General features: G+C 31.3%; 1 protein-coding gene across 1 annotated transcript in view; it reads left to right on the plus strand.

Annotated features, from left to right (window-relative positions):
- Positions 1-16,743, plus strand: part of LOC129989095 (uncharacterized) — a 442,343-nt gene that overhangs the window by 413,785 nt on the left and 11,815 nt on the right. Inside the window, exon 4 of the mRNA XM_056097420.1 lies at positions 946-1,093. Within this exon, the coding sequence (XP_055953395.1) occupies positions 946-1,093 (148 nt within the window). The remainder of the gene's footprint in view (positions 1-945; positions 1,094-16,743) is intronic.

Here is a 16,743-nt window from a genome sequence, read left to right on the forward strand (position 1 = left end):
TAAATTTCGCAAATCTAATTCTCGTATCTTCCCATCTTCACGCTGAAATAAGAATGGATGGGTTTTCTTTTTCGCCAAAAGCACAAATGCTCCACAATGCTTTCGCCAAAAGCACAAAAGCAATTTTCTGCAGTGGTGGAGAGTCATAAAAAGAACCGTTTGGAGTTGTTATTTAATTTCCTTTCAGAACAGAAAATATTTGTATAGGCAAAAACATTGAATGGCGGGGATAATTTATGATGTATATTTTATTTTAAAGTGGCGTCTTCTACTGAAAAAAAAGGTTTTTCTTTCTCTTTCACTTTTTGGTTGTGGATATGCACATTTATGAGTTTCTACCGTAAAGATATTTATTAAAGTTCATAAGAATATTTTTAATTAACAAATAACTTTATATTTTTTATGTTACAGCAATTAAACTTGCGATAGACAGCTCATTAGACATATTAAGTTATTTTACCATGCGTCATAATAAAACGTTAAAAAGATATGTACATTTGAGTTAAAAACAGTATATATATATATATATATATATATATATATATATATATATATATATATATATATATATATATATATATATATATATATATTTGAATAGTTGCAACTGAACAAACCTTCACTTCATTCGTTCCAAAAAATTTTCGGTTGTGGTTCCCTACAGATCTGATATCTTGCATTTTTTTTTTCAAATAATTATTAAAAATAAATATTAGTATTCAGGCAAATAAATAGAAATAGAAAAAAATAAAAATAAAAATAAAAAAATAAATAGAAAGTATTCAGGTAAAAATAATTATTAAAACTTCGATTTTAGAACAATAATAAATGGGCACTCCTTTGAATTCATCACATACTTGTTGACAGATTAGTGTGTGTGTGTGTGTGTGCGTGCGTGTCATGAATGTACTCCAGTGTAATTACGTGCTGCTCTTCTCTCAACAGGTGTCTCAGAGGGATGTAAGGAGTCGTGGAACGTGTCCGTTGTGTTGATCTCGTGGCGTCCCCCCGCTGTGCGTGTCCACTGGCACTTCATTCCCACCAACTACTCCGTCGCCAGATTCGAGCTCACTTACCGTCCACTCAATGCCAGGTAAGTATCCCCCCCCCCACCTATCTGTGCATAACTAGAGTCAAATCATTCCAAGAATGAATTTACTAAAGATATAGAGAGGCACAAAATGCTTATCCTGATTTTAATGCTTTAATAGAATGCAAATTACTTGCTATCTTTATTTAGAATATAGATGCTTCGACTTGCAATATTCTCAAGTTGTGAGTGCAGCCGTTATTGATTCTTATTATACGCTCCTCTTCTAGAGCGGTTTCATAATTTTGAACTACATAATTTGACCAAATGTGTGTAGATTTTGGTTAACTCTATGGTAAGCACTAGAAATGTTTTAAAGTCGATAGCTACCATACCTAATGGAGCCCCTTCTTTTCAGAGGGTGGAAATTTGTATCAAATCCTTCAAAGGCAACAGATTTTCCTGCTTTTTTGCATTAAAAGAATCTGCATTAAGAATAAAATTTCTCATTTTCTGACTTCCCTCGTAGTTATAAGAAGACTCCTAGATAGCGACGGTAAAGTAAAAGGCACTAAAAAACTTCTTTCTAACTACTTTCTGATCGGAATCCAGAATCTCGAAAACAATCTTGTGAAGAATTACTAATTGATCTTTTGTGATTTTTAAGAATTACAAAGTCAAGGAAGTGCAATATGTAGTTTATATAAATATCATAACTAGCTCCTAACACAAAGCACCTTTAATTGCCAAATTATTAAATTAAAGCAGGCTATATGCACTTTCCTATTCGATTGCATATCCACAACTTATTTCTTTGTTTTAAATGATGAGGCTTAAGGCATTCAAAAACTTATTGGTAAGGAGTACTGATCTGCACACAGTGGGCAGACGTTATGCACAACAAGGCACATTGTACATCTGACAAATGTGTGAACTGTAAAAAAGCTCATATACCATACTGAAGGAATTGTTTCAGCATGGATACTTGAAAAAGAGATAATCAGCACAAAGATTTAAAAAAAACATGTATCATATACTAAATTTTAAACACTTGTTAAATCCTTAACCCCTCCGGCACTAAATGTGCTTCCTTATAGCTGATCAAAGTGAAGCAGCCAAAATCGCCATACATGCTGAACACTTTTATATCTTTAAGAAAATCTTTTACAATTACTAAAATACATTTTGGTTCTGATCTACTTATTTCATTTGCTACACAAATCGAATAAGTGTCTATTCCAATATGTGATATCGTTCCAATTTGACAGCATTTATCTGATTGTCAACTAAGTAACACAGCAAAAAAGGAACCTTCTACAGTTGAAAAACCTATTTTCTTCCGGAATTTTATTCATCCCCCCACCCCTCTTAACCCTGGGAATATTTTCAATTCTGTTATTACCTTTTCCAATCTTTTAGCAAATGTAACTATTTTTTATTTAATATGGATATTTTTTAAGAAAATATTGTAGTATTCAATATCAACATGGAAATTTTTACTTCTATCATAATTATTTCTATCATGTGCTTGACCCAGCATAGCCAAATCTGGTTCTTTTGCCACTAAAGAAATTAATCAACTTTAAGATGTACATTAGTTGTATTTAGTAGTATGTATACGCCAGCATATACAACGTACAAACATATAAAATATAATTCGTCATTACATTTTTTTAAATCTTGAATTTACTGGAAACACAGCTAAATACAATAAAAATTTTAGGCTAGTAGGAATTAAAATAAGTTATATTCCAAGCAAATATCAATACTGTCAAGAAACCCCATCATTTTCAGGTCTTGCTTGTTCGGCGCAGCAATGTTTCGAATTTTTTGGCTCCTTTCCACAAGCTCTGGTCTTAGGATCAGCCAAAATATCTCTCATTACATAAGCGGTCAGTGCGTCCAGTCCTCTAAGGCGTAAACGTAGTCATGGCATCGAAACAAAATTATCAGAATGAAGACACAGCAGAACGGTCAACTACATTTCCTCTAGGAAGGACAGACGATCCACAATATATTAATAGAATGAACACTGATCTCATCCCAGGGATGTAAGAAGAATGACATTTCCGCAGATATACATTGTCATTACGTTTTATGCCTGATTAGGGAAGTCTTACGACAGCAAGGATGGAGATGCAGAATTAATCCAGTCTAAATGTTATGAAAAGAATAAAATTATGATAGATATTCATAAGAGAATTTTATTGCTGTAAGTTGCTATGCTGGTCATCTAAAGAAGCCATTATATTTGTTCCCAGATATCGAATTAGACAAGGAAAAAGAAGGTAAAAATTTTTAAACATTGATTTTTGGCGTTTGAAAAATTATTATTCTGAAAGCGAAAGTTAGAGGTATAATGAAGAACTACAAAATGAGATGTAGAATATAAAGATCCTAATTTTATTAAATCAGAAGCAAATTTTAAAACAGTATAAATTTGGAAATTATTATTATTATAATTTGAGAGAAATTTATGAAATTCCAGATAAGTTCTATTTATATTGCACAGAAGAGAATACCTGATATAAATTTCAGATCAATACTAGTATTATTTTTTGAAAAATTCTAGTATTCGTAGCCAAAGAACAGGATTGTCGAAAAATCTCTAAATATTTCTCTGTGTGTCCAAAATAGCAAATAGGGAAGCAGTGCTGCTCCAAAAGTGCTACGGTACCATTTCAGTGGAATTATAATGATCATTTTCAAAAATAAGTAAATAAATAAAAAGATTAAAATTAAAAAAATAAATTCTAAAAAAATACTGTGGTGATAAATACTGTTGGGCTTAATAATTGAGACAATGCTAACAAATTTAATTTTCATCACTTTTTTCTCAAAATCGACCGATATAAAACTATCTAACTTTTTTTCAGTCCTTGAATTGAGATGTATGGAAAAGTATTTACCCGCATCTTTTGAGGAACTCTCCCTTTTTTTTTTCTTTCCTTTTCAGTAAAGCTAAATTTTTTTTTAAATTCAACTTGCAGGTATCGATCAGAAATTTTTACCAAATATTTTGTTTTGATTAACACTACTTGAGTGATAATCTTAAAATTATGCTTAAAATTAATAATAATAAAATATTTTCTTAAATTTACACTTTTTTTATTGATAGCCCAATGTTCGACAGCTCGATCTTTTTAATATCTAGTACTTTTCTTATACTTTCCATTGTACAGCGAAAACACAATGTTTCAACCTTTTCACTCTCTTCTCTTTTTGTTTGGGCTCACACATAGTGCCTATTTCGGATATCCCATCAAGTTGAAGAATAAAATTGCTATCTTGTTCTATTTTCGTATCAAAGTACAATTCGAATAGAATAGAATTGTTTTAAAAATTTTTTTCGCTATAACGTCATGCAGAGTTAATCATTTGCATCACTGTAATCCTTCACACCTGTATGGAATAATTGCTAATAAACTGTTTCGTATTAATTTGTTAAAAAGAGTTCTATTCGCGCAATAGCTATCTTCAGAGATTTTCGAAAATTGAAGATGAGTTAAGTTTGGATTTCCATCATTTACTACCATAGGCTGGAAATCCGAATTGCTAGATCATCCCGCTTTAAAGTAACGTTTTTTTAACTTTATTTTGTTTATTTATATATTTTATATTATATGCCATTGCAATCGTTAAAGATAAAAATGAGTTTATAGTGAAAACTAAATTTCATTTATAAATTTCTAATTTTTTTTTTTTTTTTGAAAGTGGGCATTTATTTTGGTAAGTTATTCTAATCACACTTTCATTAAAATGGAATAGAAAAATCTATGATCAATTAAATGAAAAAAAAAACATAAGGCTAAAAGTTTTGCAGGATTGTAGAAATAAAACAATCTGTACAAAAAAAATTAGCTACGTTTTATTGAAAATTTAAGAATTAACATAATACTGATTTTAAAAAAAAAATACAGAACATATCCTCTGAAACATTCCAGATCCTAATTGCACCTGACGAAGAATTCAACATTAATCAATTATTCGTTCAAGAATGCAATGCGATGCAAAGAATTCAATGGAAATGACTAACAAGCCATGACTTTTCTACATTTGTTCCGCCCTCTCATTGCTCCAATCACGAGACAAGGCAAATCTAGCCTTGGGAGACTGAGACGGCCATCGCAATTGAGGTTCTGCCATCCGAGCAGAAAATGAATCGTCTCACCCGCCTATCCCCCCTCCCAAGATGTAATCACCCTCTCACAATCGGCTATCCTCCAACCAGAAGCTTTAAGTAATTGCTCCGAACGACTTCCAGGGCCTTACGCTGTAATTGACATTAAGCGAATTAATGCAATTGAAAATACCGATGCCGAGTGGTATTAAGCTAATAGCATCAGGCAGGCTCGTTCTCTTTCGAAAATAAGAAAATCTTTCGTTAGGAAATTTAAATCTGTCCAGAAATACTGACTTCGTAAGCATAGCTCTATTGTCATGGACAACGGTGAAGATCATTATTTTGTGTCATTATATCATTAAGAGTGTTTCAAGCTTTTGTTATTTGAAAGACCTAGGATATTCGAGACAAATCAATAAAAGCGTTATTTTTTTTTAATTTTCCAAGAAAATAATAAATCTTTAATATCATAACTGTTTAAAGCTTTTTGTGATCTGCTATAGAAAGAAAAGGTAACCTAACTTTAAAAAAAATTCCATCTGGAAATATTGATGGGTTTCCACATTTTAGACTTCCGTTTTCGTGCGCTTTCGTATTATTGCGATAACTTAAAAACAAAATAAAATGAGTGAACAGTATTTAACATCCATTTTAACATCAAAATTGCAATTTCCTATCCAATTTTATACGAAATCCTGGAAACGGAAGGATGTCTTCCGCCTTGTCGAATTTCAAGTAAATGCAATTTCTCAAAAGCACAATTAGACATTAAAATTCACTTTGTGTCTTGCCACTACACATATAAATTGGATTCAATCAATCAAAAAGATTGGATTCAATCAATCGAAAAGAGTCTAAAACACATATTTGGTTGTCTTCGCTATACTACAAAACACATACCCGACATATCGTATATGTTGAAGAGGAGCACTTGGCCTGACTGTTAACAGCGGTGTAAGCACAAAACTGATGTAATAACATCATATAATCTGTTGAAGTCAGTCTCAAAGCACAGACCAACATATTGTGTATGTTGAGGAGGGCTCTGTTTACATTAGTGATGTAAACTGGTGTAATAACACCAAATAATCTGTTGCGATTAGTTCCAAATTCCTACCTCGAGTAAATAGGTAAAATCTGTGAATATTATTCCGGTGCATTGCACCGAAACTTTCTTGAGTTGAATTTCCTAAAAATTATCCTATCTCAATAGTCCTAAACATTTTGAACTAAAAAGGACGGATTTATTTATTTGTCTGTTTGCACAGGTTAATCGACCTACCACAAGGTGCAAAATTGTTGCAGGAAAGATGTTGTTCCAAATAGTAATTTCTGTGGGATATCAAAAAAAGATTTTCAATATACTTGAAAAATCAAATAAAATTAATCTCATTTTTAAGACATAGAAGATCAAATCTATAGTCCCTAACGTATTTCTGCACAGGTATTGCAAATATTACGATCTTCTGATTTGATGCATCCCTGCGGAAATCCGGAGAACCCATTTTTGGAATTATCTTTAAAACCTCTGTTTCAAAGTTTTCAAAGATTGTAGTACTTTATATCTGTATATTTCGTACATGAGGCAGTAAAAATGGAAATGCTTAAACTTCAACTAATATAAAAAAAACTTTTTTGCTGAAATGAATATTTTTTATTTAGAACAGAAAATTAATTCTTTCGGCATTGGTATTTTATGTGTACTACAGAATATTTTTGATAATTTAGGTAATAAGTCAGAAGATTATGCAATAAAACATTAATAAAAAAGCAATTTTCAAGCATTCAAAACACTAAAATATTTTTATACATCCAATTATATTATATTAAAGTTTTAGAATGGAATTTTGTAGGCAAAGCATTTTTTGTGTTCATCGCTTGTTAATGTAATCATGGGAAAATAAAAGGCCCATGCAACTCAGAAATGAAGCCTGTATTCGTGTAATTAGGAAACAGTTGTTTCTAGAACAGAGTACATTAAAATTATTTCTTTGTTGCATATAACGACATTTTTTATTGATCCCAAATAATTTATTACATTTGTAATGTTAAAAAGTATTGGATTTAATTTTACCACTTACCATGGCTGTAAAGCTGAAATAATTCGCGCATTTAACGGTTTTTGAGCAAGAAGAATTCAATTTCACTAAGGCATCCGTAACTATGTTGAAAAAAAAACTTTCTTGCTAATAGGTGCAATCAACTCGGAAATCTTAGCGCCTCTGTGTTAAAAGTAAAAAGAGCACTGTTTATCTCCCCCTATCCCCTTAGTCGTGTGGGGGGAAAAAGCCGAATTCTCAGAATCCCAGCTAGCCCAAACCGTAGTGTTAAGTTGCCGTAATTGCATTCTAAAAATTTGGTATTCTTTTGAGTCTTTTCATAAGTTCTGGATGTTCAAATTATAGCATAAAAAATAAAGATATTTTTTATTTGGAAAAAAGTGGAGGTTCTCAAAAAAGCCAAAGTTTACAATGGCAGTAAAGCTGATTTTGTTACATTATTAGAAACTCTATATTCAGCTTTGAAAAAGATTTTAAAGAAGCAAATGCTGTGAATCGAAATTCGCAAAAGATGAGAAAATGGGTCAAACAGAATTTTTCAAAATGTTCATTGTTTGAAAAGTTAAAAAATTTCTTGTTTCAAGAAAATTAATGCAAAAAAATTTTCTAAAAAATACCCACGTATCGAAAAAGAAGGCAGTAAAAATGGCTTCTCAACTGATAATTCAGAGATTTCCATCTTCATGGATAGATTGTTTTAAGAAGAGGCAGAATTCATCATTGAAGTTTTTTGAGACAAGTCTGCTGCAGTCGATTCCGAGACTGTCCAAGAATGGTTGGAAAAAACTTTACAGTTCTTCATGCAACAATATTCGAATACAAAATGTGGTTTTCCGGAAATCAGAGGAGATGAATTTAAAAATGAAAGTTAAAAGTCAAAATTATTCCTCGTTTCGGATTACTTTGAGGATCATATATTTTCTATCGAAACGTCTTTGCAACAGAGGTTCCGATTCCTTTGAGAGACACAGAATTAGATCATTCGAGCGATGATCAAGATGCTAATGAAGTACGTAGAATCCCCCTGCAAAAGAAGTCTTTCAATATTTGAAAATAGTGAAATTGTTCCTTTCAGTTACTAAAAGTCAAAAGAATAGTTTGGGAAAATGCATATGTGTTGAGAATGGAATTCGGGATGTAGCTGATAGAAACGATGCACAGTGTACTAGGGGCTTGCATGTATTTTAATCATTTTTTCACTTTAAAAAAGGCATTTATTGAGAAAAATTGGTGCAATTTATATATTAATCAAAATAATTTCCATCATTTTCTACAACTTTTTCGCATTTTCGTCTGATATGTCTTGCAATGGATTATGTTCAAATCTTTTTGGTCCTCTAGTCCGTTCTTTGTCATTGACATCGAAATCACCACTCTTAAATCGTTGGAATTAAAACCGTCAATTGGGATATGACGTAACAGCATCACCATAAGTTTCTAAAAGTGTCTGATGGGTTTCGGCAGCAGATTTCTTCAAATCAAAGAAAAGAAAGCAATGAATGTCGAAAATACAATTTGGATCGTTCCATGATTAGTGTCTTTATACATTGAAGAACTCAATAATACTAAATGGGAATAACAATAAAGTAATAGCAAAATGGTAAAACCCAAAACCATTGTTGTTTACATAGATACTTCGCATATTTACCAATAGATGTCGCTGATTAAAATACATGAATGCACCTAATAGAATATTTTTTACCTACCATTATTTGGCCTTTTTCCCGCGTATAGCTTTGATTTCTTTTCGATCACTTGAATGTCGTTAAATCGAGGTTATACTGTATTTACAACAGTGAATCTTAACTAACAATAAAGAAGCAGGTTTATCTCTATCGGCAGTCTAAAGCTCAGTCCGTTTGACTCAATGCTAACAAATTCTAAAACTTAATTTACCTCGAAATGTATAAATATACATCTCGGAGAGATTTTTTTCTTTTTTTTAGATTTAGATTAGGCCAATTTTAATTAGAAATTAAACGTGTTGATGACGTTTCTCCCCTATAGCTTTCCGAAAACATTATTGCACTATGTTTCTTAGACCATTTATGGGTCGCGGTGACCTGGTGGTAAGGTCTCGGCTTCGGAACCGGAGGGTTTCAGGCTCGAAACCCGATTCCACCGAAAAAACGTCGTGTAAGCGGGTCTGGTGCACGCTAAATCCGCCAGGGCCAAACGTCCTCCCGCTGATGTGATGTACAAATTTAGAGAGGAGGTCCAGCTCAGATGTCTTCCTCGTGATCTGATCGCTGTTCCAAATTACAAGGGCCTCCCAAAATGGACCTAATATTGGTTTGAAACGGGTCGTGAATATATTTAAATTAAACTAAATCTTACACCATTTAAAGGCTTTTTGGTGTTGCCAATTGAAATAGACAACAGATTTTTCCCTTACATCATAATAATTTTTATTTATTTATTCATTTTTCACAATTTGTCCAGTTATACGAAATTGGGAAAAAGAAATATTTTATCCATAGACTGCCTCGAAGTTGGTGATGGTATACTCGGTCATTTCTATTAATGATAAAAGTGGATGTGTCGGTCTGTTTATGTGTCCTTTAACGTTCTACAGAGCACCTTTATATATCCAGAGCTGTGAAAATGTGCACAAATCGACTATGGTGAATGGGAATTTTTTATATAATTTCAAATGACTAAGAATAAAGCAGAAGTTTTCTACCATAATTTCCTAAAATATTGTTGAGCATTATTGATTTTCGTATTAGCTTGAAATTCTAAAATTATGATATTAAAAGTAACATCCTGATAATTTTTTTGCATCTCAGATTTCTATTTCATCTTAAATAACATAAACGTAATTCAATTATAATTTTTTTCACATTATTTATAAATATATTCTTATAAAAAATAATCAATGTTTTCCTGGAAGCTATTTCAACTGAAATTTTAGGCATCGAAACTTTTCCAAATAACGTCCCAACAGCCATTTTTGTTGTTGTTCACTTTATTCTCATTACATTTCTTTGCAAAGCTCTAGTAATCTTTCTGAAAGAACTACAACAAAGAAATTCTGGTTTGAATAATTTATAATGCAAGGCTTTTGAATGCAATGCTTTTCTTCATGGCCCTGCTTTTGTAATCAGAACCGATTATTCGATGATAGTGCCCCATCTTCAGCTTTTGGAATAAAGAAATAAATTTCACCGTCAATCATATTTAAAAAAAGCAAACAGTTCGATCGACGCTCGAATGTCTTGTCTAAATCCATTCATTCATTCTTCCTCGCTTCTAAAGCAGAAAAGGCAGCGAGCGGCATTTGCGTAGAGAAGAATACCAATTGTCATTAGGACATTTCCTTCAGAAAATGAGCGGAAGAGCTTCGGACTAAAATGAAGGGAAGATCTCACGGGCGATTCACGGATGAATTATTCCACTGAAAGAAATTCTATTCAAACTAAAAGATGAAGTATTAGAAACTTCGTCGCACATTTTTTCACTTCAAAATCCGGTAGAACTTTCAAGTTTTTTGCGATCGGATTGACTGTCTTCTTGCATCGCCAGTTATTGCCAACTAAATCAATTTATGGGTCTTTTTTTTAATCGGTTCAAAAAAAATAACAGCTTTATTTAAGCAATGGCTGTTTTAGAATTTCGAAACTTATGCTATTCTAAAATTCAAAAATAGAAGAAAAAACTTTTCGCTGGTGTTTTCTTTTCTCAAATCTTCATATTTCCAATGACATATTTTAAGTATTTATTGTAATAAAGATTATTTTCTTTTCAGGAAGTTGTTTTTTATTCATTGTAACTTTATTCCAAGGTTAAAATAAAATAGCCGATTTCTTTGTTGAAAATAAAATCACCTTTTTATTTCTGAATCGTTCAAAGAATCTATATTCAAGTATGAAAAATAAAACCGAGTATGAAAGGTTACGCATTTTGTAATTTCTTTAAATGTGCTTGGAATTTCTTCTATGAAAATAGTAAATTATTTCCAAATTTTATTTTCAGACATGAAATTAACTTATATTTAACTATATAATTGTATTGTATTCATTAAATGCTTCGATGGAAAGCTTGATAACACGTGTAAGTTTTTTGACATGCAGCGTGTCACAAAAATATGGAACAAACTTTTATTTCCTTAACTATTGCAATGAGACATATACAACCAGTTACAAAATTTCATGAAATGAAAGAGATCTATGAAAATAATTTAGCTTCCATAGAAATGGATAGTAAAAAATAGATAGTAAATAAATTTTTAATACGGTCTACATTGCGCAAAATTGTCGGTGAAAATTTTATTTATTACCCTCATCTATAAGGATAGAAAGTTTCATGCTTCTATCTGTAAAATGCACTGAGATATTAAAAGGCAAATTTATTGACAGTGACCCATCATTTACCCATACATTTGACCAGTGCTTTAACGAGGTATTCGTTGTTATTTTCAGGGATAGTATACATATCACAAAAGATTAATAAAAAACCGAATTAGAAAATAACTCATTTATTAACTTTCATTAAATTTGAAAAAATTGTCGGATAAGATATTAATTGAAATTCTTAAAAACTCATTCAAAATGAACGTCTTCGACACTTTTATGAAGAGGAATCCTTTAAAAATCATTTGTGTTTATGAGACTTGCGATATGAAGAGAGGCTTTTAAGATTCAGATTACTGAGCGCGAACTGCCAAACCAATTCATCTGTTCAAAGATAGCGTTCCAAAAGTGTTTGTCCATAGTTATGAAGCTCTTCTATTCTTTATGTAGAAGATTTTATTTTCATGAAAAATAAATTTGAAATAGAAGAATTTTGATTCTTGCAATATATATATATATATAAACAAGACATTGATCATTAAATAAAAATTAAATTAAATTCCGTACCTTTTACTCTTCTTTTACAATTTTACAGACATCAATTATTTAACTTTTTAAAAAGAAATTAATTAGCTTATTTTGCAATTTTTTTTATTAGTTACATCCCAAATCTCATTCTCAGTACATATGTATTTCTCCAAATTTTTCTTTTGCCTTCACTATTTGAAAAGGACGGTTTCACTATTTTCAAAGATTGAAAGATTTCTATTGCAGAGGGAATTCCATGTCCTTCATTATCATCTTGATTATTGCTCGAGCTGGTGTGGGGTCTTTCAATATAGGACATTTCCGTACGAGTCACAAAAGTCCAATAAATCATCCGTAGTTCTTTGAAAAGAGGTGATAGGGACTGATTAGTTTAGTTTTGCTTAACATATTAGCTGTTGGCAAGAATTTTTGGCGAGAACTGCATTGATAAATTTTGATGCTTAGATATAAGGAAAAAGGATTTTATCTTAAAACTAGCAAACCTTTCCTTTACTTTTAACATGTAGGGCTAAATATATCAAAAATATTTGGAAATCATAGCAGCTCTCTGAATCATTTATTCGCTGTCAAAGTATGTCAAATATAATTCTAAATTAGAAATCAATAAACTGAAAAATAAATCGAAAACGATGAAAATTCTTTTGACTTTTAATAAATATTTAAATATACTTTGAGAAATCAGAAAAAAAAATTTCCTTTTGCAAAAACCTGTAATTTTACTTATTCTACTAATTGCAGTTTATTTCATTAAAAAAAAACGGAATAGCAAATAAAAAAAATCTCAAAACATTTTTCTCCATTTCTACATTATGTTTCAGAATCCTAGGTGGTGTGTACACGATACACTTATAAGCTATTGTCAACAACACTAAACTCACTTAACTATACTTCAAGCTTAGGAAACAACTTTTATTTTTTAATGGCCATGAGAAAATACCATATATTTTTTATGTTACAACCTATTGAATTTAAAAAAATGAATTAAGAGAAAGTATGGCAAAAACTGATTACGCCTAATACTTTTCGATTAATGAAAGTTGTTATATTTCAATAGAGTAACGAATTGATAGTTCAAATGTTGATTATCTAAAATATAGAGGGTATAATTATTATTTTGACATAGGTTTTTTTGATTTTTATGATAAGATTTATGATAAGAATATGATATTTTATGATAAGAAATACCATTCCTTATTAATTTTATCAGATATTTTTTAATAAATTCTTTGAAAAACATATCTTTTCTCATAAAACACAATATGGAAATTATTCAGTTGTATTAAAAGTCATGTCATTCAATATTCAAAATGTATTAAAAGGCATTTCAAATTTCGCCATATCTCAGTCTTGTATTAGTAGCACAACTGGTTTCCAAAACACCATCGATGTATGACTTGTACGGAAAAGTCATACAGTCTACCAAACTCTCCGATTCTGCATCTCTCAAAGGAATTGGAATCTCTGAGTAAGTACATTTCGATAGCAAGCTACATAATCCTCAAAGTCATCTGAAGGGAGAAAAGACTCTTCTATTTCAATAAACCTTCCATTCACAAATTCATCACTTCCGAAAAATCTTCTTTTGTAAACTCTCTGAAGAAATCTTAAAAAGGGTTTCTAGAATGTTCAACTACTTACTGAAGATGTCCACTTTGAAGATTATTTTTCAGAAGTAAATTTCCATCGTTTATTTCTCAAATCACAAGGTGATCTATTATGTGCAATTGACAGGAAGAAAGTTCACTTTTATATTTTGTAAAATCGTAGTACACGTAAAATTTTGTATAGGATGTACAAATGAAAAGAGAGAGAGAGAAAAGAAAAAAGAAAGAAAGAAAATAGACCGCATTTCTCTATCCAGTTTCCGGAGGTAGATTTAAAAAAAAATTTCTTATCATCCAAGATTTTTTTTTGTTTGTTTGTTTGAGACATATACAGTAGAAAAATTCTTCCCATTCTTGAAACACTTTTTTTCTAGAGAGTGGGGAATTTCACAATTATTGGTGTTAAATTTACCCTTCCGTCTGAGTTGGTGCAGAGAGAAACAGTGAATCGCAGTTTCGATAGTTTGCCACCTTGACGGCTCTCACTTTTACTGAAAAAAAATCTATAATGAAGAAGATTGTAAAAAACAATCCTGTCTCGTGAGTATTGAAAATGTCTTCAGTAGAATATTCTTGTATGAAAGGTAATAATATTTTTTTTCAGTTATTCTTGCACTGCCTCAGAATCGACTGCAGAGAACTCTCTCGAACAAACTGCAATAAAAAAAAATTCTATATCTTCTTAAAACGGTCTTTCTAACCATTTGAAGCTGAAAATCCTTATATGGTCAGTTTAACAGTAATTTCATTTTTTCCCCTTTGGAAACGGGACTACTTATCGGAATTATTTTTGTACGAGCCTTCTGGAACTATTGAAACAAGAAATGTTCCAATTCTCCAAACGGTGACAATTTCAAAACTTTTTTTTAGTAGATGGGTGGCAATTTTTCCATCTTTTGCGAATCTTGCTTCAGAGCATCTGCTTCTTTAAAACCATTTGTAAAGCTAAATATGGAATTTCAATTAATGTACAAATCAGTAAATGTTGTAAACTTTTATGTAGGCTTTTTTGATGACTTACAAGTTTTCCAAAATAGAAAATCTCTTATTTTTCAGGCTATAATTTGAACATCCAGATTTTAAGAAAAGACTCGAAAAAGCGGCAATTTTTAAGAATGCAATTACAGCAACTTAACACTACGGTATGGGCTAGCTGGAATTATGAGAATTCGTCTTTTGTCTTCACGTGAATAAAAGGATGGGGAGGGGGGGAGATAAAGATAGTTGTTTCTGCTATTAACAGGAAGTCACTAAGATTTATTTTCGAGTAGATTGCTTCTATTGGCAAGAAAGGTTTTTTTATTTATTTATTTTTTTCTCCGCAACGCAACGCGGATAGTTTCAGTACAATTGCACTGAATTCTTCTCGTTGAAAAAACATTAAATGTGGGAAATATTTCAAAGTGATAATGCTAAATTGGGGTTTTGAAGCATAAAGAATCATGGTATATGTGAAAAAATATGCTAAACGCGTGAAGCGAAAAACTGAGGTTTCACTACAATTAAATTTTTTAGTTTAAAGGTGCTTTGTAATTCCATATGGTGTTAATATTAAACGTATTTTTGTTTACGTATTTACTTGCATGTCACGTCTCACCATGCAATTTTTTCAAATCACATATCGAAACAAGGTTTCGATAGGTGATTACTATAATCATTGCTATAAGAATTTGAAATTTGCCTCAGAGTATAATATAATAAAGGTGCTATTGAAATTTTTTTGTGATAATTAGCGAAATAAGAAATTTTTCTTTAGTTAAAAATAACTTTATCCCGAGCAACTTTGCGCACATCAGCTTGAAAAAAAAGCGGGCTTCTTCAAGCTTCTATTTAAATGACTTATTTCAAGTTTCTCGAGATAGAATTTTGCAATCATTTTTTCATGCTCTTTATACTTTCCAATGTTTCAAATAAATATTGTGATGCTTAAAGAAAACTAAAATTATTTCTTAAATAATTCATTTGACTAAATTTGAGATAAAAATTAATTTCTAGATTCCATAAAAAAGATAATAATAATTATTAATTAAAAATTAAAAAGCAAAAAATAATTAAAATAAAAAAATCAACGTTTTAGTACTCTGATTAAGGATAGTTTTTTTACTTTAGGCTCAAATGGGTTTTTTTTCCCTTACTCTTTTCATGTAAGAAAATTCTGCAAAAATCTCGACCTATAAAATATACAGACAAGAAATCTATTTAATAATTAATACATTGTCAGTATTTGAAAATATCCAATAACAGATTGAAAATTCATTCATCAGGCAATAATATTTTGCAATTTTAAGAGCGAGAGGAATTTATTTAAATAAATGTATAGTAAGGTGCCGACTGAAGGTCAAGGAAGGGGGAGGAGTAATTACCTGGAGTGCAGTCTTAGGTATCGTCAGAGTGCAAAACATTACTGCGATTATATCGCTTTTTAAAGTAAAATACGTTGAGGAAAATAGAAAATGAGGCACTGAAGAATCAGAAAAAACTGGTACATCTACTTAATATCTTGTTGACCCCACCCCCACCCCCACCCCCCACGAGCACGCAGAAGTGCTGCAAAACTGTATTTCATGGGCTCGACTAACGCCTGAAGAAATAATGGAGACAATTCATATCATGAATTCCGCAGGGCAGTCCATAAATCTATAGCAGTGCGATGTGATGGAGATCTTTTCCGAAGAAGATTTCCACTTATGATGCTCTATATAACGCTGTAATGCATTACATATATGTTTAACATTGTTCATGTCTGGAGATTTAGATACCAATGAAAGCGTATATAATCTAAAATCAAAAGTGTTCCTAGAGCCACTGAGAGTAATTCTTGACACGTGGCATGTCGTATTGCCCTGGTGGAATTGCCGAATGCACAAGGAACGCACAAGGGCATAAATGGGTGCAGTTGAGCAAATAGGATGATGTCACTAATCAGATCATCTCTAGTATATATCAGGGTTTTCATATCACGCTAACTGACTCTAGACATATATCGGATCATATCTAGGCATATCATTCCATAGGTTCCACTAGATTGAACAATTCTCTTTTGAACATTCTGGAGTCTATAAATTCCTTACCCATACATGTCTAT

The sequence above is a fragment of the Argiope bruennichi genome, chromosome 10, assembly GCF_947563725.1.
Source record: "Argiope bruennichi chromosome 10, qqArgBrue1.1, whole genome shotgun sequence".
Lineage (NCBI taxonomy): Eukaryota > Metazoa > Arthropoda > Arachnida > Araneae > Araneidae > Argiope > Argiope bruennichi.